The 25,544-nt window shown below is 43.0% G+C and overlaps 1 protein-coding gene across 3 annotated transcripts; it reads right to left on the minus strand.

Annotated features, from left to right (window-relative positions):
- Positions 1 to 529: 529 nt before the first annotated feature.
- On the minus strand, positions 530 to 17,392 carry LOC109985158 (MAGUK p55 subfamily member 4). 3 transcript variants are annotated; one of them, XM_065962468.1, is made up of 20 exons: positions 17,235 to 17,383; positions 14,645 to 14,703; positions 14,074 to 14,195; positions 13,917 to 13,994; positions 13,459 to 13,542; positions 13,250 to 13,381; positions 10,032 to 10,113; positions 9,837 to 9,922; positions 9,539 to 9,610; positions 9,256 to 9,452; positions 8,447 to 8,505; positions 7,597 to 7,614; positions 7,110 to 7,151; positions 5,839 to 5,877; positions 5,592 to 5,759; positions 5,392 to 5,472; positions 4,631 to 4,724; positions 4,327 to 4,435; positions 3,770 to 3,904; positions 530 to 3,622 (listed from the first exon to the last, which is right to left on the minus strand). In XM_065962468.1, exons 2-20 carry the CDS (start codon positions 14,664 to 14,666, stop codon positions 3,437 to 3,439), a joined length of 1,806 nt encoding a protein of 601 aa, XP_065818540.1. In that variant the 5' UTR covers positions 14,667 to 14,703; positions 17,235 to 17,383; the 3' UTR covers positions 530 to 3,436. The 3 variants fall into 3 exon arrangements, 2 of the variants coding, with proteins under 2 accessions (XP_065818540.1, XP_065818541.1); XM_065962469.1 differs by lacking the exons at positions 13,250 to 13,381; positions 13,459 to 13,542; positions 13,917 to 13,994; ... (1 more) ...; positions 14,645 to 14,703; positions 17,235 to 17,383 and adding an exon at positions 11,267 to 11,522; XR_010667671.1 differs by lacking the exons at positions 530 to 3,622; positions 3,770 to 3,904; positions 4,327 to 4,435; ... (8 more) ...; positions 9,539 to 9,610; positions 9,837 to 9,922 and adding exons at positions 11,027 to 12,581; positions 12,745 to 13,054 and having other exon boundaries at positions 10,031 to 10,113; positions 17,235 to 17,392.
- Positions 17,393 to 25,544: the final 8,152 nt, after the last annotated feature.

A 25,544-nucleotide genomic window follows, 5' to 3' on the forward strand; every position in this document is an offset into this window, starting at 1 on the left:
GGAGGAAGAGGAGAAAGAGAAGAGGAGGAGGAGGAGAGGAGGAAGAGGAGGAGGAGGAGGAAGAGGAGGAGGAGGAAGAAGAGGAAGAGGAGGAAGAGGAGGAGAAGGAAGAAGAGGAGGAAGAGGAAGAGGAGGAAGAGAGGAGGAGGAGGAAGAGGAGGGATAGGAGGAGGAGGAAGAGGAGCAGGAAGAGGAGGACGAGGAGAAAGAGAAGAGGAGGAGAAGGAGGAGGAGGAGAGGAGGAAGAGGAGGAGGAGGAGGAAGAGGGGGATGAGGAAGAGGAGGAAGAAGAGGAGGAAGAGAGGAGGAGGAGAAGGAGGAGGAAGAGGAGGAGGAGGAGGAAGAGGGGGAGGAGGAAGAGGAAGAGGAAGAGGAGGAAGTAGAGGGGGAGGAGGAGGAAGAGGAGGAGGAGGAGGAAGAGGAGGAGGAGGAAGAGGAGAAGGAGGCGGAAGAGGAGGAGGGGTAGGAGGAAGAGGAGGGGGAGGAGGGTTACAGAAACCTGCAGGGAGAAGAAGATGTAGGCAACAGCGTGATTTGATCTTTTAATAATCATATACAGTATAAACACATTTCCACATCCATGCTACATCAGAGATGATCAGTGAGGAGAGTGTGTTCACACTGGACTAAAGATAAGATACTCTGAGAACTTCATCGATTGTTAAAGCTGTCCAACATTTACGAGCCGTTAAGGCCCCGAGTCCACCTGGTGTTTTTTTCTGACCGCCAGCGCCTTTTCTCAACTCTTTTCAACGAGGAGAGAGAGTTCACAACATTAGAGGAGAAAAATGTGAGGAAGCTGTGCGGTGCATGTGTGAACAACCAGATCAGGAGCAGTCCTCCTGAAATTATCTAAAACCTTTCAGGAGGGCGTGTGTGAAGACGGCTAAAGAGACATTTTGTTATGCTCTCCTCAGTCTTTCCTTTTCTTATGTCAAACAACTCTACTTTTCTATTTTAGTCCAAGCATGCGTCTCTTCCTGCTTCTCTTCTTTTCAATAGTTCCATAATTTTAGACTTTAGACTTTATTGTCCCCAGGGGGAAATTCTTTTCCACAGCACCGTTACTGTCCAAACAGACAAGTCCCACCAAAGAACATTCATACACAGAAAAACAGAGTATAACACAACAAACAGAATTAGACAACAGTCAAAAGTTCCCACTCTGGCCTGTTCAGCCAGGCCTTTTGTTCAGGGCCGTTATTACAGCAGGGATCAGGCTCCTCCCGAGGCGAGCCTTTCTGTACCTCAGTGCTCTATACCTCCATCATGAGGGGAGTGGGGCGAGGTGAGTGTTCAGTGGGTGTGTGATGCCCTGTTCTATTGAGGTTGCAATGCGTGTGATGCCCCTGTTATTGAGTTCTGTTAGGTTGGGTGTGGGGAGACCGATTATTCTGGCAGCTGTGGTTGTGATGCATGTGAGTTTGGCCTTGTTTTTTTTACAGACAACATGTTAAAGAAGCAGGTGGAACAGCACAGTAAGCTGGGCTGGATCATGTTCTGATATAGCAGCAGGAGGAGATGGGGGCAACATAGAGTCCTTTCAGTTTGCGGATGGCTGACAGTCTTTGATGGCTCTTTTTATGGATGTCACTGGTGTGCTGTTCAAAACTGAGTTGGTTGTCTAGTGTTACTCCGAGATATTTAAAACTGTTAACTATTTCCACTGCTTGGGTATTGATGAGAAGTGGGTGCTGAGGTGAGGGGGGACTGATTATTAATTATTTTGTCTTAGGGACATTGAGATGAAGATGGTTATTCTCACAGCACTGAGAGAAGTTTGTGATAGTGTTGTGGTAGTCCTGGACAGAGTGGTTGTCGGTGAGCATGGCAATGATGGCTGTGTCGTTTGAGTATTTGAGGTATGTGGTGGTGGGTGATGGGCTGGTGCATTCATTGGTGTAGAGTGTGTACAGGAATGGGCTTAGTACACATCCTTGTGGTGCTCCGGTGTTGGTGGTTAGTGCAGGTGATAAGGTTGTGCCCACTCGCACAGCTTGCAGCCTGTCACTGAGGAAGTTGTGAATGAGGTGGATCAGGCGGGAGGGGGTGCAGAGCTGGTGTAGTTTCTGGATCATCAGATGCCTTTGGATGGTGTTGAAAGCACTGCTGAAGTCCACGAAGAGGACTCTAATAAAGTGACCTGGGGAGTCTAGGTGCTGAAGGAGGAGGTGCAGCAGGCAGGCCACAGTCCTCTGTGCCCCTTTTTGCCTTGTATGCAAACTGGAGGGGGTCCAGCTGTGGGGCAACAACTGGCAGAATGGTGTTCAGTAATAGTTTCTCCAGGCACTTCATCATAATGGAGGTGAGAGCAACAGGGCGACAGTGGTTGAGTTCAGTGGGCCGGGGTTTTTTAGGTACAGGAATTATTGTTGCAGTTTTCCAGAGGGTGGGTATGGTGGCAGTCCGGTAGGATTCACAGAAGAGTGAGAAGAGTACTGGTGAGAGTTCGTGGGCACAGGCCTTCAGCACTCTTGCTGGGATGCCGTCAGGCCCCGGAGCCTTGCCCACCTTGCATCGGCTGAGCTGGCGCTGTACATCCTCTACCGTGAAGGGGGCTGGCTCAACGGGTTCTGATAGAGGGAGGGCTCTTAACCATGCTTCACAGTCAGCTGTACAGTCCAGGGTGTCAAAACGGGCATAAAAAGTGTTGAGTTGTTTTGCAAATGAGGCTGTGTCAGTTATTGTACCTACTTTGGTTCTGGATTCACACCCGATGAGAGTTTTGACTTTCTGAAAAGCCTGCTTGGTGTTCATGTTGGCTAATTCAGACTCCAGTTTGTCTTTGAATTTCAATTTTGCCTTGAAAACCTCATTTTATATTGTTCTGTTTGCCAGTTTTAGGCGTTCCCAGTCCTTGAGCCTAAAGGCTTTGCTCTTTTCCTTTAGACTCTGTCTTAGTTGGGGAGTTATCCATGGTTTGGAGTTGGGATACTTTTTCATTGTTTTTACAGGAATGCTGCTGTTAATGCAGAAATGTGTGTAATCCGTGATGACAGAGACCCTGTCATTCAAGATTCCATCGAAAATGTCCCAGTCAGTGCATGCCAGGGAGCCCTGGAGGTGAGTAATGGCGTCCTCTAACCATTGTGGGGCGCTGTAGCGTTGTGGCTTGTGACATTTCAGTTCCTGCCTGTAGAGCGGAAGTAAACAGATAATGTTATGATCTGCAGTTAATCCTTCTTTCCTCTTTTAAAGAACACTTCTCAATCTTTCTCTCTCTCTCTGTGTCGCCCCCTCTCCACCCTCATCTCTCTCTTCATCTCATAACTTTGTCTTCTTCCCTCTCCTCTCCTTGACTCCTCCTCTTCCCCTCTTGTCTTCTCCTCTCCTTGTCTCCTCCTCTCCTTGTCTCCTCCTCTTCCCCTCTCGTCTCCTCGTCTCGTCTCCTCCTCTTCCCCTCTCGTCTCCTCCTCTCCTTGTCTCCTCCTCTCGTCTACTCCTCGGCCCGGCTCCAGCTGACAGGTATCCACTGTGGCTCCTCCTGCGCCTCCTGGATGATAGAGCAGAGCTGCATGCAGGTGTCCTGCAGGACTTCGTTCACCAGCACGCCGTCAAAGAACTGTTTGTACTTCGCTTCAATCAGCTGGGACGAGTCCTCCAGATCCACAAAGTCCTCCTCCTGCAGGGGAGGAAACACAAGAGGTTTGTTATTAACTCCCATCATGTTTATACTCTATCTCTTTGTCTTTTACCTTCTGCATCAACAGATTTTTGAGCTGTTTAGAGATGCCTTAGATCAACTATTTAACAGCGATGGTTTTCTTACAGTGAAGGCTCTGTTGGCGGTGATGTTGGTGATGATTCGGGCGTCTCTGCGGGTTTGTCTCAGTCTGTCCGGACTCGGAGGTTTAATGAAGACCACGTAAGGCTTCAATTTCCTCGTCCTCAGCACCTGAATGCTCTATAAAAAGGGACCAACATAACTGAGATCAATAAATTAACCCCCAATTAAAAATACTAATTAAAAATCATGAATCATTGTGTTTAAAATAATTGAAGGTCCAATCAGTGAGATGTGTAGAGAGTGAAATGATAAAGTGACCTTACTATATGATCAGACATTAAGGACACATGCTATGTTGAAGTGCTGGCTTCTCTGACAACAATGCAGCAGCCAGTATGTCCTCCTTCTAACTTTAGATTCTGGTCCTGAATGCTCTGGATTTGTTTGTTTTATGTGTTTTGGTAGTAAAGAAATAAAGAATTGCTGTATTTTGTAACACAGAAAACACCAGGAATGGAAGAAGGCAGAAGGAATCATTTTACAGGATGAAATCTAAATGACTCCACCTCAGGACTGTGCAGCTTCTGAATAATACTCACGTGTGGTTCAACATCGATGATGCACATCCGTCCTCTTCTCAGCACATCATCGATAGCATCAGTGCTGGTCCCGTACAGGTGACCCCTAAACTCGCCGTACTCTACCAACCTGATCAAACATTATAAAATTCACATCAGGAGACTATAAATGACACAAAACTAGAAATTAATCCTGATATAATCCTAATCTATGAGTAAAGCAATCAGAAAATCACTGAGAATATGATTTTATTATGATTTATGATTTAGAATGAAGATCACAAACTATAAAAAAAAAAAAAAAAAAGATAAAACAGTGACCTACCTGTTGTTACAGACCATGTACTCAAACAGCTCTTTGGTGACAAAGTGGTAATCTCTTCCTGGTTGCTCGCCTACTCTGATTGGACGAGTCGTGTCTGGAGGAACACAGGTAGAGCCAAATGTTAAAATGTCCAACTTTACAGCTGCAGGTCCTCCAGTGTCCACTAGACTCTGTCTCCTGCAGTGAGTCAGTCCCCATAGAGTCCAATGTTAAAATAAACATGTTTACAGCCTTGTACAGAAACAGTTTGGGTCTCTAGAGCTCATTTCTCTCTTCAACTGTACGGGCTGAATGTTTATACAACTCACCTTTTTACATTATATTTAGACTTAAAGGGATGTAGAATTAGGGGGCATGGCCTCTTTGAGGGACAGGTGGGAGCTGCTAGCTGCCTGCTAGGTGTCCCCTCAGCTTATTCAGTCCCTGACCTTTAACCTCTGGGCCGTGTTTGTGCTTTTTTCATGTAAATATTACACTAATTAAACAGCGGTTGGCGTGGCCGTCCAAACAGTGTGTGCAGAAGCTGTTCAGTGACGGAACTTTTCTTCTTTTCGATGTTCCTCCAATCACCTTCAAAAAGAGCTGCCTATCTAACACGCCAGCTCATGAAGAAGCTTTGAGGACAGACTTCATGAATTTAATCCATCAGGAGACATTTACTGATCTCTGCGTGGTGCAATCAGGTCGAATGTATACCAACAAAAATCATTTGAATTATAAGAACTGTGTATGAACTTGTTCAATTTAAAGAGGGCACGTACGAGGAATGGGTCCCTGGAATTGTGTTGGGTTGTGTTTGATGAGTCTCATCCTCACTTCAGAGACTCCAACCCCCGAAGCTCCTGAAAAAGAAAACAACAAAGATGAAGCTCCCACTTCAAGGACAATTCAAGAGATTAGACACAGAGATGGAAAAAGAGTCTTATCGTTCAACAGGGGGAGAAAGTTTGTGAATAATCACCAATGAGGATGATGAGGCGGTGGTTCTCCTGCGGGGGGCGCTGGTACAGAGCCACCTCCTCGTACGGCGTGGACAGAGCGCTGCTGTTTGGCGAGCAGGAGGTGCAGGACTGTCGCCTCCTCCTGAAAGATGTCCTCCTCCACAGCTGGAAACTCCGCCGGAAACCAGCTGACCAAGAATGACGTGATATTTCATCAAGATGGATTTTGTGATTTTTTTAAAACACTTTTCTTTATATTTAACTTACCTAGGTAGATCCCATCACTGATGTCACATTCAGTCTCATCTGAGGGAACAAAACAGGATCCTTATTGGTAACAATTCTGCCAGAGAAACAATAAAATATCTCAAATAAAGCAAAAATACTATGAGCACCAAACAGAAGTTTTCTTGTGTTAAAGAATATTCTCAGTTTTTTCTCTCTTCAGGTCTCGACTTATATCCGGTATTTTTGGTGGGATATCAACAATGTTTCCAGTGATAGGGAGTAAATTTCTCAAGATCTCAAGAAAATGACTGAAATTAAGTTGTTATCCCGCGACAAGTTAGATTAGTCGAGATCATGTAAGCATGTCCTCTTAAAGGAGCAACGTGTTACTCTGACACCAAGTGTTTAAATGGGTACTGCAGTCCAAATTCTAAACAGTGTAGAGCGCTGTCTCCCCCCGCCCCCTCCTCTCTAGAGTCCACGGCCATGTGGTGGTGCCTTAAAACCGCCTACCTTCTCTGGTCCAAACAAATCTAGATCATTCAGGAGCAGAATCTAAAGTTAGAAGGAGGACATACTGGCTGCTGCATTCTTGTCTGAGAAGCCAGCACTTCAACATAGCATGTTTCCTTAATGTCTGATCATATAGTAAGGTACCTTTATCATTTCACTCACTACACATCTTACTGATTGGTCATTTAAGGCTGTTAAGTAGAACACACACTGCACACAGCTGGTCTAATCCTTTCCTGTATGTCTTCCCCACTCTTTCTCTCCCTGGTTTTCTACTCTACCCACTGTCCTTTAAAAATAAAGGCAAAGCCCAAAAATGAATCTTAAAATAATAATAATCTATTCAGAGTCAGAGCTTTGTAATGCATACATGTCGTGTCTTTTTATTTTTATTGTGGCATGAATTTCTGTCACATTTATTTCAAATCACAAAATGAGGAGTGACAGTTTCAGTGTTGTCCAGCAGGGGGCAGCACAGCTCTACTACAGAGCTTCACAAACTCTGACGTGATTTAAAAACCTAAGAAAAGCTCAGTTATTTGTTATAAATTCTGCTAAAGGAAATGTAAACATGTCAAATATTTATCATAAGGGATTATTTATTTCACTGCATGAATTACTTTTTAGTCTTACTTCATTTGAACTTGTAGGACCCAATAATACCTCATTATTATTATTCATTAGGAGAAGATGTGACCTTTAAAGCTGTGAAAGAAAACCAAGATATCCTGCGTCCTATCAGACGATCATTAACTTCCGTCTGTACAGTTTGTATCTTTGTGTCAGACAGGATTTACCTGTGAGGACGAGTCTGTCGTCAGGATGTGCTCGGTCGTCCTCTGGAACAAAAAGAAAGAAAGGATGTTTTGAAAGTTAGAACTTAAGTAAAACATCCTCATAACGTTTTATAACAAATGTGCATTTAAAAGCTTTAAAAGAGTTTAAATATTTTGGTATAACAGGAACGTGAAGTTTCTCAAGAACTGCTGTGTTACAGTACCTTAAAATATTTAGGTTTCTAGTTTAATGCAGAAATATACGGTGGCCCACAGAGAGAAATAATGTGCATCAGGAAAAACAAGCAGCAAATTCAGAACAAGTACAGCGTGTTGCTACACGTTATTCCTGTACATTCATGTACATCATTTAGGTCCATGCCAATTGTTAACCCTCAGTTGGCCACCATCTATAATACATCACACACTCACTGAAGACACACAAGAGGAGAATAAACTATGGGATTGTGTCTCGAAATACAAACAGGTGATCTAATATTTTTTATACCATCATCGGGCAGAGTCACTGGAGACAGCAGGGGGAACAAAGAGAAAAGAAACAGCAATAAAAACAGCTTCATTCACAACACTGGACCTGAATAGATGGTGACACTGCCCTCTGCAGGCAGAGAGTTGTAACTGCAGTGGAGAATAAAAGTGTTCCCGCTTCATCCTTATTTTCTGCGACACACTGCTGATTGTAGTGAGTCATCAGGTTAAGGCGGCTTCAGAAGAAATGTTTGTAAACATTCAAAAAAGGCCCCTCCTCCTGGGCTCATCGCCCGCAGAAGCCCCGCCCCCTGCAGGACGTAGTGTGTACGTTTACTGCTTTACCACTGCCTACACTGCAAGCTAACACACGCTAGCACAAGCTAACCGCCGGTGTTTGTCACCTGCCTGTCCAACAGGAAGCAGACCAACTCCACGTCCACGGGTAAAAGACAACACAAGGTTCACCCTCGTTTTAGAACAAGCTTTATCCACTTGGTGTTTCTCCTCACTGTGATTATATTTTCTCTTCTTTGCTGCTACGTCCAAGTCCGTCATATTCACCGGTTTGAATCGTCCAATCTCTTAATTGTATCCACTCCTAAACTCACCTGCTGCGCTGTCATTGGCTGGAGGAAACACACCAGCTCTGCCCAGAAACATCCCGAATCAACCAGAACAAACCAGAATAGTAAAATCCAGTCAGAGGACAGAGTCTCTGCAGACACAGTCACCACCACACGTGTACGGAGGCCCAGAAGGGACAATGGAGCAGATTTACTTTAGGAGAAGTCTGTATTTTATTTTGAAGGAAAATGAGACTGACTCTGTCTTAAACATTAGAGGTGGTATTAATAATAAGTTCTTACAGGGTCTGATGCAGGTATGAACCTGTAACGGCTGACACCACCACTGTTCCCTCTGTTTACTGCAGAGAAAGAGAGAGAGAGATCATTTAGAGTTTGGTAATTCTTTAAGAGCCAAGCCATTAGATGAACATTTCAGAACACAACTTGTTTTCATGTTATTAGTATTAAAGGTCCCATATTATGTTTTTTCTGGTTTTATATGCTCTTTAGTGTGTTTTCCAAGTGTCCTGTGCATGTTTAGGCACATCTATGTGCAAAAATTCAAAGTCCGCAGAAACGCGGCTTCTCCTACGTCCTCCTGTTAGCTGTAGCATTAGCTGCATGTAATGTTCGGTTCTAGCCCCCCTCGATACATTTTTTTTCAGTGCGTTGTCTTGCAAGCCCTGCAGCTCATGTTGAAATTACCAAGAAGCATGCTGAGCAACTGACCAATAACGACAGAGCGGATCGGCAGACCAATCAGAGCAGACTTGGCCTACGTGGGGTCTACCAGTGTGGGCTCAACAGAGTGTAGTTGACGGACTCAGAGCGGAGAGGGAGCAAGGAGGAGCAGTACATGAAAACAGACACTTTTTTCGGACTTTATCTATTGTGAACGTACAAAAGTAGGTACATAGATTAAATATACGAACCCCAAAAAGGGCATAATATGGGCTCTTTAAAACAAGCTAAAACTGTTGTATGGCCCTTTAGTTGACTGGAAATGAAGCTGATAAGGTCATGATTTCAGGTGTGTGTGCATGTGTATATGTGTGTGTGTGTGTGTGTATGTGTGTGTGTGTGTGTGTGTGTGTGTGTGTGTGTGTCACCTCTTCAGCATGCTGGCGGAGGGGATCAGACCGGCACAGGAAACAGAACAGGGCATCTTCCTGGCCTGCCACCACTGAGCGTCCGACTGATCGACCACCTCCAGTAGGTCTCCTCTGCTGAACGCCATCCCTGCATTGGCACACGGGATGGAGGAGTCCTGCAGGGGGCAGTAGTCCACCATCGCCTTCATGTACACCTGACACCGCAACAAAAGAATGAAATTATGATATTTAAAGATCTCAAACGTCTTCAGCAGTAAAACCTCCTCTCATGTTTTCTTACCGATTTGTGGCTGCTGCTGCTCTGAGCTGCATTTGGAATGACTTTAAACAGGATGGTTCCACGAGAGTTAATCTGCAAAACAAAAGTTGATCATATTTAGATCTCTCCGTCTGCACGCCTCTATTCAGCTACACATGTAGGAGACATGAGGGCCTCAGACATGGGAAGTGGAAAGCAGATAATCCCTTTTGTGAACCCTGATTTTCATCTGTCTCCTGAGCGACCGTTACACCCCTACCTGTTTTTATTTTTTGTTTCAGTAATTCTTTAATATTCTTTTGTCCCTCAGGTGACCTACCAGTATCTGTATGACCTGCTCCGGCTCCAGTCCCACCACAGGGTTCCCGTTTACCTCGACTAACATGTCACCAGGATGAAGAAGTCCTATAACACACACAGACACACACACACATGAAGCCCTGACATGTAACATTGTGTATTTCAGCAGTGCATTATTTGGATCTCCAGCATGTCATTTACAGTCTTCTCTCACCGCTGCGGTCAGCCAGTCCTCCATGAATCACTCTGGCAATGTAGATTTCTCCAGTCTCCTCGTCCTTCCTTATAGTCGCCCCCTGACAGATGGACAGCGGGTTACTCTAAGGTCAACAACCTGCAGTGGCTTTGTTAGCGGTCACATCCACGTTTTAATAAAGCTCCGTACACATAACAGGAAACATGTTTTGAGAAGGGGAAACAATGAAGAATGAGATGAATGAATCAGACCCTCGAAGCCTGTCAAGAACAATCTGTTGCTGAAAACACTTAAAGGTAGAAAAGTGCTGGCTATTTGCTCAGGAGCACTTGCATGAAGCGTTTGTGCACTGAGAAGAAAAGCGCTGCACGTCTGTCCTGTCTCTATGACAACATCTGTTGACAATGGCCGCTGTATGACCGACACTGCTCTGTTCCTTTTTACTGCATGTTTAATATTTGAGATCGTTTATTTCCCTATCAGACACGGAGCCCGGAGGATGTGGACACAAGACACGATCGGTAGGCAGCAAAACTATGGGGAGTATCACACATTTGGAAAATATTGTGGTGACGTCAACAGCTCCTTTCTGAAAAGTTGAAAGCTTTTCAACTTGAGCATTTTCTCCTGTGTACGCTCTCCCTTCCCATTGAAAACTATTGAAAAAAGACGCTTGCACTCAGAACAAAACGCTGGGTGGACATGGACCTTAAAGTGCACATCCATGTACTAGCTTGTGTGATGATTTGATATCGATTGACTCGCTTCCTGACACATTGTCCAAACAGACTCGAACACTCGGTTTGACTTTTTTCTATCTTATCTTGAGCGCAAACGGATCAGATCAAGTGACATCATGCTCCCTAAGCAGACAACAAAGGCTTTGTTACTTTGATAACACATCAACTAACTAACACATTAAGTACATCCTAACACAGAAACACAAGCGTGTGAGCATAATGAGCAGAGTCCACATTCACATCACACCATATGCAGATGACACCCATGTTTACCTCTGTCACCAGACGACCACTTAATTATTTGGTGGCCTCGACTTTATTCCACTTTTATAGACACATATGGCAGACTGTCATTGCTGCAATAGAATACAGTCCTTGACTGACCAATGGGCAGTATGTTTTGTAGGAGGAACTGCAAAGAATGAAAAAGGGTCGATGATGATGATTGTAGCACATTCTCGAACAGAGGGAGGAAAATGGAGATGCTTGATGATGAATGTCATTTCTCTGTACCTTTAAATATGTATTCTTCCCTTCAGGAGATAAATCCAGAGATGAAACATCAAATGTCTCCCAAACAAGGATTTCCAAACCTGTCTTCTTCGGGCATTTAGTGACATTTAGGGCCATTGTGATCCATGTGCTGATGTGGATGTGTGTTGTAGATTGTAAAAGTTAAAAAAACAAGAGTCATTTGAGTCAGTTGAATTGTCTATGATTGATGATGCATGAGCAGACAAAGAGAGGAGACAGATTTTTTCAGTCTACTTATTCTTTTTTTTCTTCTTCTTCTTCCTTGCTGTCAAGCACCCCGTGCTGTTACAGTCCTGTTTGTTCTCCATCAGAGCTTTAGAAACAGTCCCATTGTTGAGCCTAACCTGTCCATGACTACCACTGCCGCTCGCTCTGTGGGTGGGACCAAACATCACCATTGTCCTTTTGGATCCTCCATTCATTCTTTTTGGATTCTGTGATGTCAAAAAATCTTCACTGACAGACGAGGACGAAGAGGACGAGGAGCAGGAGGAAGAAGAAGAGGTGGAGAGGCGGTGTGGGTAAGGTGTTGGAGGTTTGCGCACCACCTTTGGAGAGATTGAGGAGACCCTTGGAGGTGGTGTGGGAGGAGTGGACTTTTTCAGCCGGCGTGAGGGTGACACCTCTTGGTTTTTGCTGGCCACGATGAGGCCCTGGAGCTTGTCCACCACCTCAGCCAGCAGGTTGAGTGCCTGGGTGTTCTCTTCTGCACTTTCTGCTATCCTCTCTGTCGCCACCACCATTTTCTGGTCAAGATGGAGAGGATCCAGCCTAATACTGCTGGTGTGAACAGTGGACCTGAGCTCTTCAAGGCCGCACTGTTTGGTGAGATCAGGCGGCTGAGAGTGTTGAAGAGGTTTCGGTTTTAGCTGCTTGTTTTGTCTTTGTTTCGGTTGGTTCTGGCTTCCATTGTGACGATTGTCAGTATAGTTAGGAACCATCGAGGGAGGCTCTTCTTGCCGTTTTTTATTAGATCGACTTTGACACCCATGATGCCCCACAACAGTTGGAAGAGTATTAACTCCTTGCTGCTGAGAGGAGCGTAGAGTTGCAGGACTACAAGGTGCTGTGTGAGCTCTGAGAGGGTTCGTCCTGGTACCAGAGGGGGTTCTGCCTGGTGTAGGGATGTTCCTTGACTCTCCCCCTGCGGGACCCCTTTTATACAGGACAGGGGAGTTTGGTAGGCTGAGACTGTAAGCTGGAACAGGAGGAGGAGGGTAGGCGTAGTCATCGCTGCTCCCTCCGGTAGAGGCATGTTCTTCCCTAATGTGTTTAGGTTTCTCTAAAAATGTACCTCCATGTTGGAAAGAGCACAAAGATAAGAAAGAAAGATCATTGAGAACAGAAATACAGGAAAACTATCGTGTCTGAATCAAACATGGGGATGGGATGGATAAACGACAAGATGATTGGTGACAGCATGACCTGAGTGACTTCCTGCCTTCTCCTCCTCTTACCAGAGCAGGGGGCGGGAACAAAAACAGAGGGAGCTGATTGGTTGAGCCGTTTCTTCTGAAGCTCTGCTGTTTGCGGGCACAGACAGCAGCTTCCTGTGGACTGATAGCGGGGGAGAAAAGGACGGGACGGTCCTGCCCTTGGGAGGGGCAAAGGCCTGGCTTCACTCTCAGTGGCTCTAAGCTCCTCCCCTGACCACGCCCTCCTCACAGGGACGAGGCGGTCCAACGTGAAGCGACGAAGGCTGCTCCAACGACTACGAATCATTCCTATTCCATCGCCTATACTTCCTCTTCTCTGCACTTCTCTGTTCTTTGTGGACAAAGATAAAGGAAATATCTCTTCTTTTAATGTCTTTTAGCTGTGTTGCTGTGGACGGATGTAGGATGACGTCAGAGTACGATTAATCTGCGTTAATGTTATTAACTATTACTTTTCTGTGATCAGTTCATCAGAATGAACCTGTTATTTCAACAACACTAGTTTATCAAAGTTCTTCTGTCTTACCAGCGGCTGGTTGTTCTTCACCAGACAGACGATCCTCATGGCCTCCTCATCCTCAGGCATCTCATCAGGCAGCGGGGGTAACACAGGTCCGTAGTCTGACTGAGCTACACTGTCGTGAGATGATAGGAGGGCCTGAGGGACAGGTGACAGGTGTGAGAAGAGAGAATTCAGTATGAGCTTTGTTACAGCTCCTTAAAGATTATACACACCTGGATGTGAGGTGAGCTGAGGAGGCTGTAGAGCTCTCGAGCTTCAGCTGAGGGACGGTGGACCTTCTGTATCCCAGACATGATCTGATGGACAGACAGACAGACAGTCAGACAGACGGACAGGCGGACGGACGGACGGACGGACGGGCAGGCAGGCGGGCGGACGGACGGACGGACGGACGGACGGACGGGCAGGCAGGCAGACAGACAGACAGACAATCAACATAAGGTATCTTTAGAGACTGCATGAGATGCACCCTGCTTAAAAACAATAATAAATACAGCTTTATAGATCCTGTCTCTATGACAACTGTCTCTTAACAGCGGCCACTGTATGACAGACACAGCTCTGATGCATTTACAACATTTCTGGCATCCCCGCCACTTTCAAATCATCAATTGCTGCTCAATATTTGTCAGCTCTGACTCAATATAATTTAATATAATGTTTGTATTACCTCATGTGAAAGTCCTGAGGCATAAGGCAGAAAGGGGCTCGGTGTCAACCTCTGGAACTGCAACAGGCACTCATACATCTGGAGGGGACAAAAATTAAATGATGTCACTGAGCGAGGTCTGGGTGGTGTGTTTTTGTGTGTGTGGTTTTTTTTTTACCTTCAGCACCGCGCGCAGCCACGGGGCACTCAGTAGCTCGTGGAGGATGTGAGCTCCGCTGATGTTTCTGTCCATGGCCTGACCAACGTCCTCGACCACATTGGACAGCACTTCACTGACACCTGCACCACACAGAAACACACACACACACAGAAGAAAACAAGTAAATATAACTCTTTTTGTGTTGTTTTTGGCCTTTTTGGATGAAGTAGGAAATCAGGGCGAGAGAGAGTAGGGAACGATGTTGCGGGAAAGGAGCCGCAGATCGCAGCAGCAGATTTATTATGGTGTTAAAGGTGATATCACAGCAGATGTTTAAAGTTTCTCCTGAGCAGAAGGTGAAAACAGACAGAGGAGATTAAGTCCACTGAGGAGCCCTGACCCCGATGACGGACACTAATACCGTCTGAATTAGGTTTCAGATTACACTCAAATTAAGACCTCACTGGATTTAAACCCGTGTTCAAGGTTGAGACTGAACTCAAGTAAGGCAAACAAGAAAAACGTTAATTAAAGGTCAGATATTAGAGGTCATACAGAGTGTGAGTGTGTGTAAGTGTGTGTGTCTTACCATCCTCCATAGCTTGTCTCATGGTGATCAACCAGAGTCAGTGCAGAAAGCCACTTTCACTGAAAATAAATGCAAAATATTTCATTAATGTCATGGAAATATCATTATGCTGATGTGCTAAAAACAAGCTGTGGCATTTACAAAATACCGTTGTTCAAGTCACACCTGGCCTACACATGACCTGTCCTTCAGAGCATGAACTTCTGTTTTCATACTGAAACCTCTGTATGAACTTCTGTTTTCATACTGAAACCTCTGCATGAACTTCTGTTTTCATACTGAAACCTTTGCACTTCTGTTTTTCTTTGAAGACCATGTTTAGCATTAAACTCTTAAATCTGCCCGACAACAGAGGTTGCCCACCCCCCTTTTTTTGATACGTATAAAAGTGTATTTCTCTTTGTCTTTTTTGAACTTGGCTGTTGACTGTTCTTAATGTGCACTCTGAAGCCATGCTCCTTCTGTTTGCAAACAGAATAATTAAAGAAAAATAAAAGCTCAAAGATCTTTTATTAAAAAAACTCTCGTTAACAGAAATTTCCAGCACAGTAACGATGCCAAAGTATTTTTACAATTTAGAGAGCGTGCAGGAGTTTCATTGCATTACAATTTCTTTGTTTTGTTGCTGCGGTGTTGCATCACACACAACACACACACACACACACACACACACACACACACACACACACACACACACACAGCTGACTGATGTGATCAGGTTATTCTGGTGCTTCCTCTTACAGCAGCAGGTTAATGAATGTAGGTTAATTTGAGGTTACGTCTCCTCTTTAGCTTCTTATCCCTCCGCAGCTTCCGGTTCTGCTCACACTTTCCTGTAACAGCTTTCTCCCTCTCTCTCTCTCTCTCTCTCTCAAACACACACACACACACACACACACACACACACACACACACACACACACAAACACACACACACACACAGCGGAGTCATTACAACACAACTCCAGATGACTCAACCTCATTGAGGACCCTTTTCCCCCAAGCCCGTTCCAGAGCTGGTTCAGAGCTAGTGCCTAATCTAGCACCAGTTCTTTGTGTTTCACCAGCCAGAAAAAACGGTTCCAGAGTCGCACCAACTCCTTGCTGGTCTACTTGAAGAACTGCTGAGGTCAGGGGCTGGGGGCAGGGTTATCATGACCATAATAGAAGCACGCAAAACTTTGTTGTGACCACCTCGGGGACACATCTGTTAACGTTTTATGCGAGATGCATGTTATTTGTGGTAAGGACGCATCTCTCTGCATAACACCGGTATGCCAGCTGACCGGGGATCTGAACTCTTCACCTGCGTCAACATGGACACGGCAACATGGAGCCGGGACTCTTTCTGCTTCTGTCTGTCATCAGTGTTTCCCCTACCATTATCTTTTTGTGCCTTTAGTGTAGGGATAGGATGGTGGATAGAGTCGGAAATCAGGGAAAGAAGTCATTTAAGGATACCTTTCCGATAGAAAAGGACAGCTGTCATTAAAAGTAACACATGAACACCAAGAGTCCTTTAAGTGTTTCTGTCGGCGTGTTGGCATTACCTTCCTGGTTAGGTTTAAACTTACACAGAGTGGTTGATACCCAGTGCTGAAGTTAGCCGCTACCACAAGTAGCTAAGAAATCAGCCACTGGTTTGAAAACTTAAAGTTTGCCTACCCCCGCCCTCCTCTTCAGCGCCACCCTCTACTCCAAACTTCGGGTTCCCCAAAACCAACACGGGCCACCAACTGCAGATTACTTGTACTTTTGTTTGGATGCCACTAAGGCTGCACGGTGCTGCAGTGGTTAGTGAGGAGGTTCTCGGTTTGAATCCCTGTCTGACAGGAGCCTCTCTGTGTGGAGTCTGCATGTTCTCCCTGTGCATGTGTGGGTTCTCTCCAGGTACTCTGGCTTCCTCCCACAGTCCAAACACATGCTCGTTAGGTTAACTGGAGACTCTAAATTGTCTGTAGGTGTGAATGTGAGTGTGGCTGGTTGTCTGTCTCTATATGTCAGCCCTGTGATTGGCTGGTGAATAGCAGGCCTACAGGTTGTACCCCGCCTCTCATCCAACGACAGCTGGGATCAGCTCCGGCCCCCTCGCAACACCGAACAGGAAAAAGCAGTATAGACAATGGATGGATAGATGTTACTATAGGGACTCAATGAATCGCAAAAGCCAGTTTAGTATTGGATGGATTGTCCCATTTTTAAAAGAGCTGTGTCGCTTTAGAATTTTATTCTTTTGATTATCTAACTTCTCATGAAGCACAATCAAATGTCAAATAGTTTTCTTATAACCATCAATAAAACCACACGGCACACGCTCCTTATCTGTAGGCTCTAATCAGCCATAAGTATGAAGTAAGATTGCATTCTGTTCTGACACCGCTTTAAAGATGATGTGTTGCTGACAAAGTAACTGTGTTAGCATGCTGAGATTAGCATCGAGCCTCAGGGAGCTGCAGACTCTCAGGTAGATCTCCTGGTCAGAACTCAGTCCTCAAACAACAACACACACACACACACACACACACACACACACACACACACACACACACACACACACACACAGTTCAAACTGTAAAAGAGACTTACTCACCACCTCCTCGTCCTCCACTTCTTCTCGCCCAGTTTCAGCTGCGGTGATGATTCAGTGAAGTGATCTGTGAGCTGAAGAGAATCAGCAGTGAGAGCGTGTCAGCGGCAGCAGCGGCCAGTGGTGACTGACATGGACGTGATTTTACTACCAGACCAAAACAGACTCTAATCCTCTCTATCCTGCCTTAATCCACCAACCACCAACCTCTCCCCCCACCCATCGCAAGCTCTGCTGCACTCTTTTCTTCTCTCTGTGTCTATGCGTTCTTCTGTGATGTTAAATAACTCTTTTTCCTCCTGTCAATCACTCCATCTGGTTCTCTTCTTCTTCGGCCTACGGCTCTTTACCCTCTCACTCTCTCATCCTATAGCTTCCTCAATATAGCGTTTCCTCGCTCACTCACTCACTTTAAGTACCTCAACAGATCACAAAGCTTCTTAACTCTTTGCTGCTTTTAGTAACATACACTCAAGGTCAGACTGGCTCGGCAGCAGCAGTGTTAAGAGAGTGACACACAAAGACATAATAACAGCGAGGCATTAAATCCTTCTGCAACATCTGGGCCTTCAAGAGGCCAGCCGGTACCAGCTGTGTGTGCGTTCATATGTCAGCGTGTGTGTCTGGGGGTTAACACAGGGTAATGGTCACTGGGTTACCTCTTCTGAGATTAATACTGATCCTTCAATAAGAGACAAAACAGGCCGTAGGCTTCTGGTAGGCAGACGTAAGAAAGCATTGCCTTCAATTGAGAAGCTATGGTTGTGTTGCAATACCAATTTTCACTATCGTTCCATTCTACTCAAACAAATTTAAAATGTACGAATGTGTCAAATGCAACATTTCAAAGGGATCACGATGTCGTCCTACAGCCTGCCTGATTTTGCAGTATGCAAGTTAGCATGCTCTTCTATTTATTCTGACCCACAATCCTCTGCAGCCAAAAGTACTCCCCTGCATCACTGAGCTCCTTCCAGATGACTGTGATGGAGCATAAACATAGATTGTAAATATTGAGCATAAGTCAAATAGTTTAAGGTGAAGTGAAAAGGAAGTTGGAACCAGTGCCACACAGTATAAATGTAAGTAAAGGGAGAATAATGACGATGAAAATAATATTGATAATCTTACTACTAATATTGAAATATTATTAACAGTAATAATTATTTGAAAAATAAATAACAAATATTATATAATATAATTTTCCACCATGAAAATTGCCCTCAGCAGAAGAGTGAAGGGTGAGTAGACTTTATGTATTCTATCTTTTGTTTTCTCACTTTGCTTTTCTTCATAATTACCGTGGACCCATGACCCCATATATATCCTTTATGTGCTAGGCTATCAGCTCTTTATAAATGAACCAGAGCTCATATGGTCACATACCTGGCAAACCGAGAGGCGTCCAAAACGGCTGTGTCGGGGTACTGCCTACCTTCTCTGGGCCAAACAAATCCAGAGCATTCAGGACCAGAATCTAAAGTTAGAAGGAGGACATACTGACTGCTACATTGTTGTCAGAGAAGCCAGCACTTCAACATAGCATGTTTCCTTAATGTCTGATCATATAGTAAGGTACCTTTATCATTTCACTCACTACTTGTTCCTTTAAAGTAGTGAATAGATGAATGAATGAATGTGTCTACTTTATTTTTCCTCTTGAGGGAATCGTGTGTTTAACCACTCATCAGTAACAGTTAGGCCTTATTTCTCACATTGGTCCCCAGCATGAAGCAATTTTTTCTTGAAATGATTTTTTTACAAAGAATGGAAACTGTCACCGCAGATTGATGTTGGATTGGACTGTTGTATTTGCCTTTTTGCCTACAGACAGCTCATGTTCAGGCGGCAATAAGTTTACTTTTCATTGTAATATGATATTATAGTCTGGAGTATACTCCAGAATAACAATAAGTAACACAATAGTGTTACTTATTGCTTTCAAAGGGCAAAAGACAATATGACCTGCTGAATCCAGCTAACCTATTAGTTAAATAATAACTTTGCTGCTTATGACTTTAAAAGTTGTAGTCAAACTGTTTTGATGTCTCCATTTTCAAAGTTGTTTGTGATTAGCGAAGTATTCTCAGCAGAGCGTTCCCTGAGGCAGCACACAGTGGCCGCTGGGTCATAATTAGCCGTTTACAAACTGGCTGTAGCCCAGCGTGTCCCCAAAGGCCGGTCCTGTTGTTCACCAAAGCAAAGTCTGATCACATGGGAGGTTCCTGTAGAGGACACTAATGACTTACATACAGTAACATTACAGAAGCTGTGGGCTACCGTGTGGACATTACTGTTGTTATCTAACATTGCATCATACTAATTGGGGCCTGTTTCTTCCTCTGAGACACACACACACTTGCTTACACACGTAAGCAATCCCTTCAATTACGTTGCACTTGCACTCTGTTAAATTTATTTTTTAACAGTTTGCCATGACCACCCTGACCTTCTACAAGAGTGTAAAAGTAAATTGTCACTTACAAGGATTGCTTTTGATTCTTTGACAGAGGATAACTTGATAGATATGTATCTGTAAAAGCAGAGGATTGTCCCCCCCCCCCCTCACATTTCAGAACACGTGTCCTGTAGATCATACCATAAAGTCCGGAATAAAAGTGGCTAGGTTATGAGGCAGTCTGTTTTGGGGAGTTTCCCAGAAAGAAAAAAACGTTTTAAACTGTCTTCCTACATCACAAATTCTAGTGCAGTGTGGCATATAGAAGCCGTTGTCAACTGACTGTTGTCATAGAGACAGGACGGACTTGCAGCGCTTTTCTTCTCAGCGCACAAACGCTTCTTGCAAGCGCTCCTTAGTGCACAACCAGCGCTTTTCTGCCTGGAAAAAATGCTAGGTGGACACGGAGTCCGAGATAAGCAAACTAGCCTTTACCATTGATAGAATTTATTTTGTTAGTTAAAAGTCAACCCAATATGCTGATCCCCCTTTTAAAACTGTCATATATTGTTACAACGATGGTGTGCTTAGTAAAGTTTCAGCTCATGAGGTAAATGTGTGTTGGAGTAATCCCAGGATAAGTCTGCAGAGGGCGCTAAACGCCTTTTTCTAATAAACACACAAGGGTTCCATGATGCTTTCAAGAGGCGGCTTCAATCATCTATGTTGGACGATGAAGCCGTCTTATTGGCTGTTCTACTGGCCCATGAAAAGCCCTATCCTATTGCTGCGTTCCAGTTGATCTCAGAAGTCGGAAATTCTGAGTTCCCAGTCGGAAGTAGGAGTTCGACAAAATCGTATCGTTTTAAAAAAAAAGTTATTATTAAAATATAGCCACTATAAACTTCTTTCATCTTTCCTCCTTAGTGAGTCGAGTCACCTTTTTACGTGTCATCCAGGGGTCGCTCCTTGCTCGAGTGACTGAAAATTGAGCCGAAGTCACAGAAGAAGAAAAAAGAAACAACAGCGCTAATATGGCGGACTCGAGCGTTGAAGCTAAGCTGAAAGATGCATTTTATAGTGTGGATGGGACAAAGCTGAATAAGGACTTTGCAGTATGTAAGAAGTGTCTAACGAAAATACGATACACAGGCGGCACGACAAACATGCACAGCCACCTCGTTCGCCACCACCCTGAGCTCGCGGAGAAAACTGTGCCTACTAGCTCATCGGCACAGCCAAGTGTTAACTCTTTTTTTCAGGCAAAGCTGCCTTTTAATTCACTCAGGGCAACAACAATTACACATGCCATTTCTGTGTTTATTTGTAAGGACCTTCGTCCGTACAGCGTTGTGGAAAAAAAGAATTTCGCTTCATGATGCGGGTTCTTGAGCCGAGGTACGAAATGCCCAGCCGTAAACATTTCACTGAAAAAACTGTTCCAGCACTTTATCAGGAAGCCAAAGCTAAAGTGGAGAGTGCACTCGAATCTACATACGTATGAGTTCAGAGCCAATATGGCTGCTACGTGCATCAAGAAGGATGTTTAAGCTGTAACTGTTGAGTTTGTTAGCAGAAGGGCTGCACGATATTGGGAAAAAATGACATTACAATATTTTTGTTTCCTGCGTTCTCAGTTTCTAAATGGTGATAAACTCATTAATGATCCATATGAAATCTCTTGTGGCTTTACTAACTTTTTTGCAAATATAGGTGCTTCTCTCTCAAATGAAATTAATAACACGGTAGGCAGCCCTTTAGATTACTTAGAAAAAAGTTATGGCTGTATCTCAAATTTTGATCCCCCACAGTAAAGGAAGTACGTGACATCATTAAAAATCTAAACAAATACCTCAGCTGGCCATGATGAAATTGGTAGTTTCTTAATTAAGGAAATATCAGATTACATATTGGAACCTCTCACTCATACCCTGGGCCGATCTCTGGCCACTGGTGTTGTCCCAAAAGAGCTTAAAAGAGTAAAAATTATACCACTGTTTAAAACTGGTGATCAAAGAAATGTTTCAAATTATCGTCATATCCATTTTACCTTGTTTCTCAAAAATTCTCAAGAAGTTAATTTACTCAAGAATAGTTACGCATTTACATGAAAATAACATCTTATATGAACATCAATATGGATTTAGAAAGGACAGTTCTACCTACAGTATATGGCACTTTTACAGCTTGTAGACAAAATACAGGCAGCTACAAATAATAATAAATACGCACTTGGCATTTTTTAGACTTGTCTAAAGCATTTGACTCTGTCAATCACGATATTTTATTTGCTAAAATACGACATTATGGTCTTCAAGGTGACACACTGAAGTGGTTGACTAATTATATGAGTGAGAGAGAACAGTATGTGGTAATCAATGGTTGTGCTTCAAGCACTCTTAATATAACATGTGGAGTACCACAAGGATCTGTTTTAGGACCTTTGTTATTTCTTATTTATATTAATTACTTCCATTTAGCTTGCAAACTTTCTTCTTCTATTCTTTTTGCTGATGATACCAACATGACAGTGACTTACACACCCTCATAAATAATACAAATGAAGAATTGGTGAGTGCTGCAAAATGGTTTAAACTTAATAAGCTTTCATTAAATAGTAAAAAGTCGAAGTAAAGGAAGTAGGTATCAAAAGGATTATGCTAAAGTTTCAATAGATGGAAATTAAATTTCTCAAGTGTCACAAACTCAAGTTTTAGGAATCCTTGTGGATGAGAAATTAAATTGGAAAAATCATATTAAATTTACTCAGAAAAAAATTGTGAAGTCCTTCGGGATCATCAGCAAACTTTGTAGTTTTATTCATTTATCTTGTATGTTAACCTTATATTACTCTATGGTTTATTCGTATTTGATTTATGGTAATAGTGTTTGGGCAAACACTTAACCCGCTCACCTTCTTAAACTTTATATGTTGCAGAAACGTTTTGTAAGATTGGCAAATTTCTCCAACGCAACAGAAACATCTGCCCCCCTCTTCAAAAAACTAAACATTCTTTCAGTTTTTGATACCAATATACATCAGATATGTGTGTTTATATATAAATATATGTTCGTACCTTTTTCTTTACCATTATCATTTCAACATTTTTTTTAACTGAATTCCCAGATTCATTCATATTCTACCAGACAGATTGATCATCTTCATCTTCCTTTTTATGAAACCAAACACGGTCAGTTTTCCATCAGATATCGTGGGGTACAAATATGGAATTCCAAAAGACACGTTGTTAACTGCTCTTCGTCTACAGAGATTTTTAAAGGTCAAACTTTTGCATATATAAATTTTTTTTTTTTTCTCATCAACTCACTCATTTCACTCCCTTTTTAATAGATTAATGCCTGTTTCATTTAGCTGATAGAGGGTTAACATTTTCAGTCTTTCTATTGTATGTATTTATCTAAGTGTGTGTGTATGAATACGTGTATAGGTTACTGTATATGTGTTTATATTTAATTTTGTTTTGAAATTGTGTAATTCGATTTGTTTAGTTGATTTATTTGTCTCTTAAGAGGTGAGGTCCCTTGTATAAGCCTGTTGGCTTCTTGACCTCTCCTGACTCACCTTTTATGTTTTTGTTAATCCTATTTTGATGTATTCTTACACACAGCAGGAGCACGCACATAGATACAGGCTGAGCAGACGCACAATGGCTCACAGTTTGTCCTCCCTCCTGCATTTTGCCTTTTTTGTAGGCTTGAGTAATCAGTTGCCAGAGATGTGAATCAATGAAAAGTAATGTTTAGAGACATTTCTAGAACAAGCACAATGCATTTTGTGAAGATGGTCCGTCTTGGAAAGAGAAAAAGGGCGATTTCTGCAGGAAGGAAAGCAAACTTTAAGTAATTAATTACTTCGACATTAAACTACGACCGTTTCAAGTTTTATGGCAGCTCATGAAATCGTAAGGCGTGGGAAGGAGGATGTGAAATAAACAATAAAATGGGCTATCAGAAGATCGATACTTAGACCTCAAAAACAAAACTGAGAGCCAGTTCTGACTGAAGACAAAGTTGAACGCACAGATCTGGAGGCCGCTGCCTTTAACCCTGTTTGTTTAATAAGTGTTAAATATAGCCCTTTATGTGATGTTAACTATAAGCAAACTGTCAGATTGTCAATATCCCTGCTCCTTTCTGTTGATATTCACCGACGGATTTTTTTTTTCTTCACATCGCATGTCCTTGCGGTGTGACTATTGCGCATGCACAGATCGCGATGACGATGCTGAAACGATATATTGTGCAGCCCTAATTAGCAGCTTAGTCTTCTTTTTGTGTAATTAAATCAATCAAACTGATGATATCGTGTAGGGATGGGACGGTTCAAAACATAAATCCGGACGGTTCGGTTGCAGAGCCACGGTTCGGGGCAGTGGAATCAATGATGGTTAGCTAGCTTGGGATGAAAGTGGGTGTATATCGGGCCCTTCAGACAGGATGCAGTCGGCGTTGTGCTGTGTTCATGTGTTGGCCGGCGCCAGAGAGTATCTGCGCTGAGCTGAAGTTCTGGTGAGGACTGTTTTTAGTGAATTTAGGAATCTGACCAACCAATACAAATTAATTTTAAATTATTTTATTATTGATGCCCTAGTTTTTAAAATACCTTTTCATTGACCATGGCATCAGTTAACTGAATTCTAGAACCCGACCAAGTGATCAGCAAGCCGATATTGACTATTGGTAGCGGCTAATTTCATCACAGATATCGATTATGTGCCGATATTACCAGATTTATGCACCAGTCAAATAGCATTTAATTTGAGTGTTAGTGAATCACACTAGCATTTCTCTTTCTGGCTTTTAACAAACATTATCACTCCACAGAGAATGAAGCAGTGAAGCCCTTACATCCTTATATTGTGCAGCGTTTATTTCACCAAGTATCCCACATTGTAGAAAGTTTCCTATCTGCAGTAGCTAGGACATTGGGGAACTTCTTGCAGTTTGGGGGGCTAGCCTGGGGTGTCCTGGAAAGTTAAGAGTTTCCAAACAGGAAATCCTTCCAGAACTGAAAGCTTTAGGAACACATTTCACAGTCAACCACACTGTGACACAGGCTTTGTAAAATATCTGTATCTCCCCATGATTCATAATTTAATTTTAGAGCTTGAATATTTAATCTTTTGTCTGAGAAATTTGAAAGATGTGTTGGGAATCCAATTCTACAAGTATACATATTAGAGCTAGGTATTGTCCACACCCTCTCAATTCAATTTGATTTAAATTCTTTGGGTTATGATTCGATTCAATATCAATTTGATATTGATCAATATGCTTCGATATCGATTTAATAATACACATAGATGACAGGAATACCCAGACAACTCATCACAGTACCTTCTGATATTTGTTAAATAATGATGTGTGCGTCGTTTGTATAGCTTTAGAACAAACTGACTCAAAAATGTATTTTATCGTTGAATTATTCTTTAATAAACAAATAAAACATTAAAGTACAAAAGTGCACATTTGTGCCTGAGCTGAATTCAAAGCACCCAGAGTGCCCCCAGTGGAGAGGGGCGTCATTACAATGAAAAAATCGATCTCAGGATTTCCCTGAATCGACAATGAATTGGGAAAAATAAAAATTACAATGCATTGATGAATCGATATTTTTAACCAGCCCAAATAAATATTGGTTTGATTAAACTTCAACTGTATAATGATTTTCAATGATACAAACAATGTTGTTATAATTTTGCTGATTGAAGGTAGAAAAACATAAAACTTATGACAGTGGGATAAAAGATGACTTTTAAATATTTGTAAAATTCATCAGTCATTACATTCTATTGCTCATTGCTTTTTGTTTCTTAATCAAACCAAATAATGAAAATACACTCCAAAAGCTATACAAATAAAATATCTCAGTCATTATTCAGAGACATCCATGT

Source organism: Labrus bergylta, chromosome 13, assembly GCF_963930695.1.
Source record: "Labrus bergylta chromosome 13, fLabBer1.1, whole genome shotgun sequence".
NCBI lineage: Eukaryota > Metazoa > Chordata > Actinopteri > Labriformes > Labridae > Labrus > Labrus bergylta.

Bases quoted from the DNA above. Each gene is read 5' to 3' on its own strand.
- LOC109985158 (XM_065962468.1), bottom strand. From the start codon at position 14,666: ATGAGACAAGCTATGGAGGATG. The intron at 9,453-9,538 runs GTAAGAAAACAT...TTGCGGTGTCAG, and splicing joins GCAGCAGCAGCCACAAATCG to GTGTACATGAAGGCGATGGT. The intron at 5,878-7,109 runs GTAAATCCTGTC...TTGTTCCCTCAG, and splicing joins CGACAGACTCGTCCTCACAG to ATGAGACTGAATGTGACATC.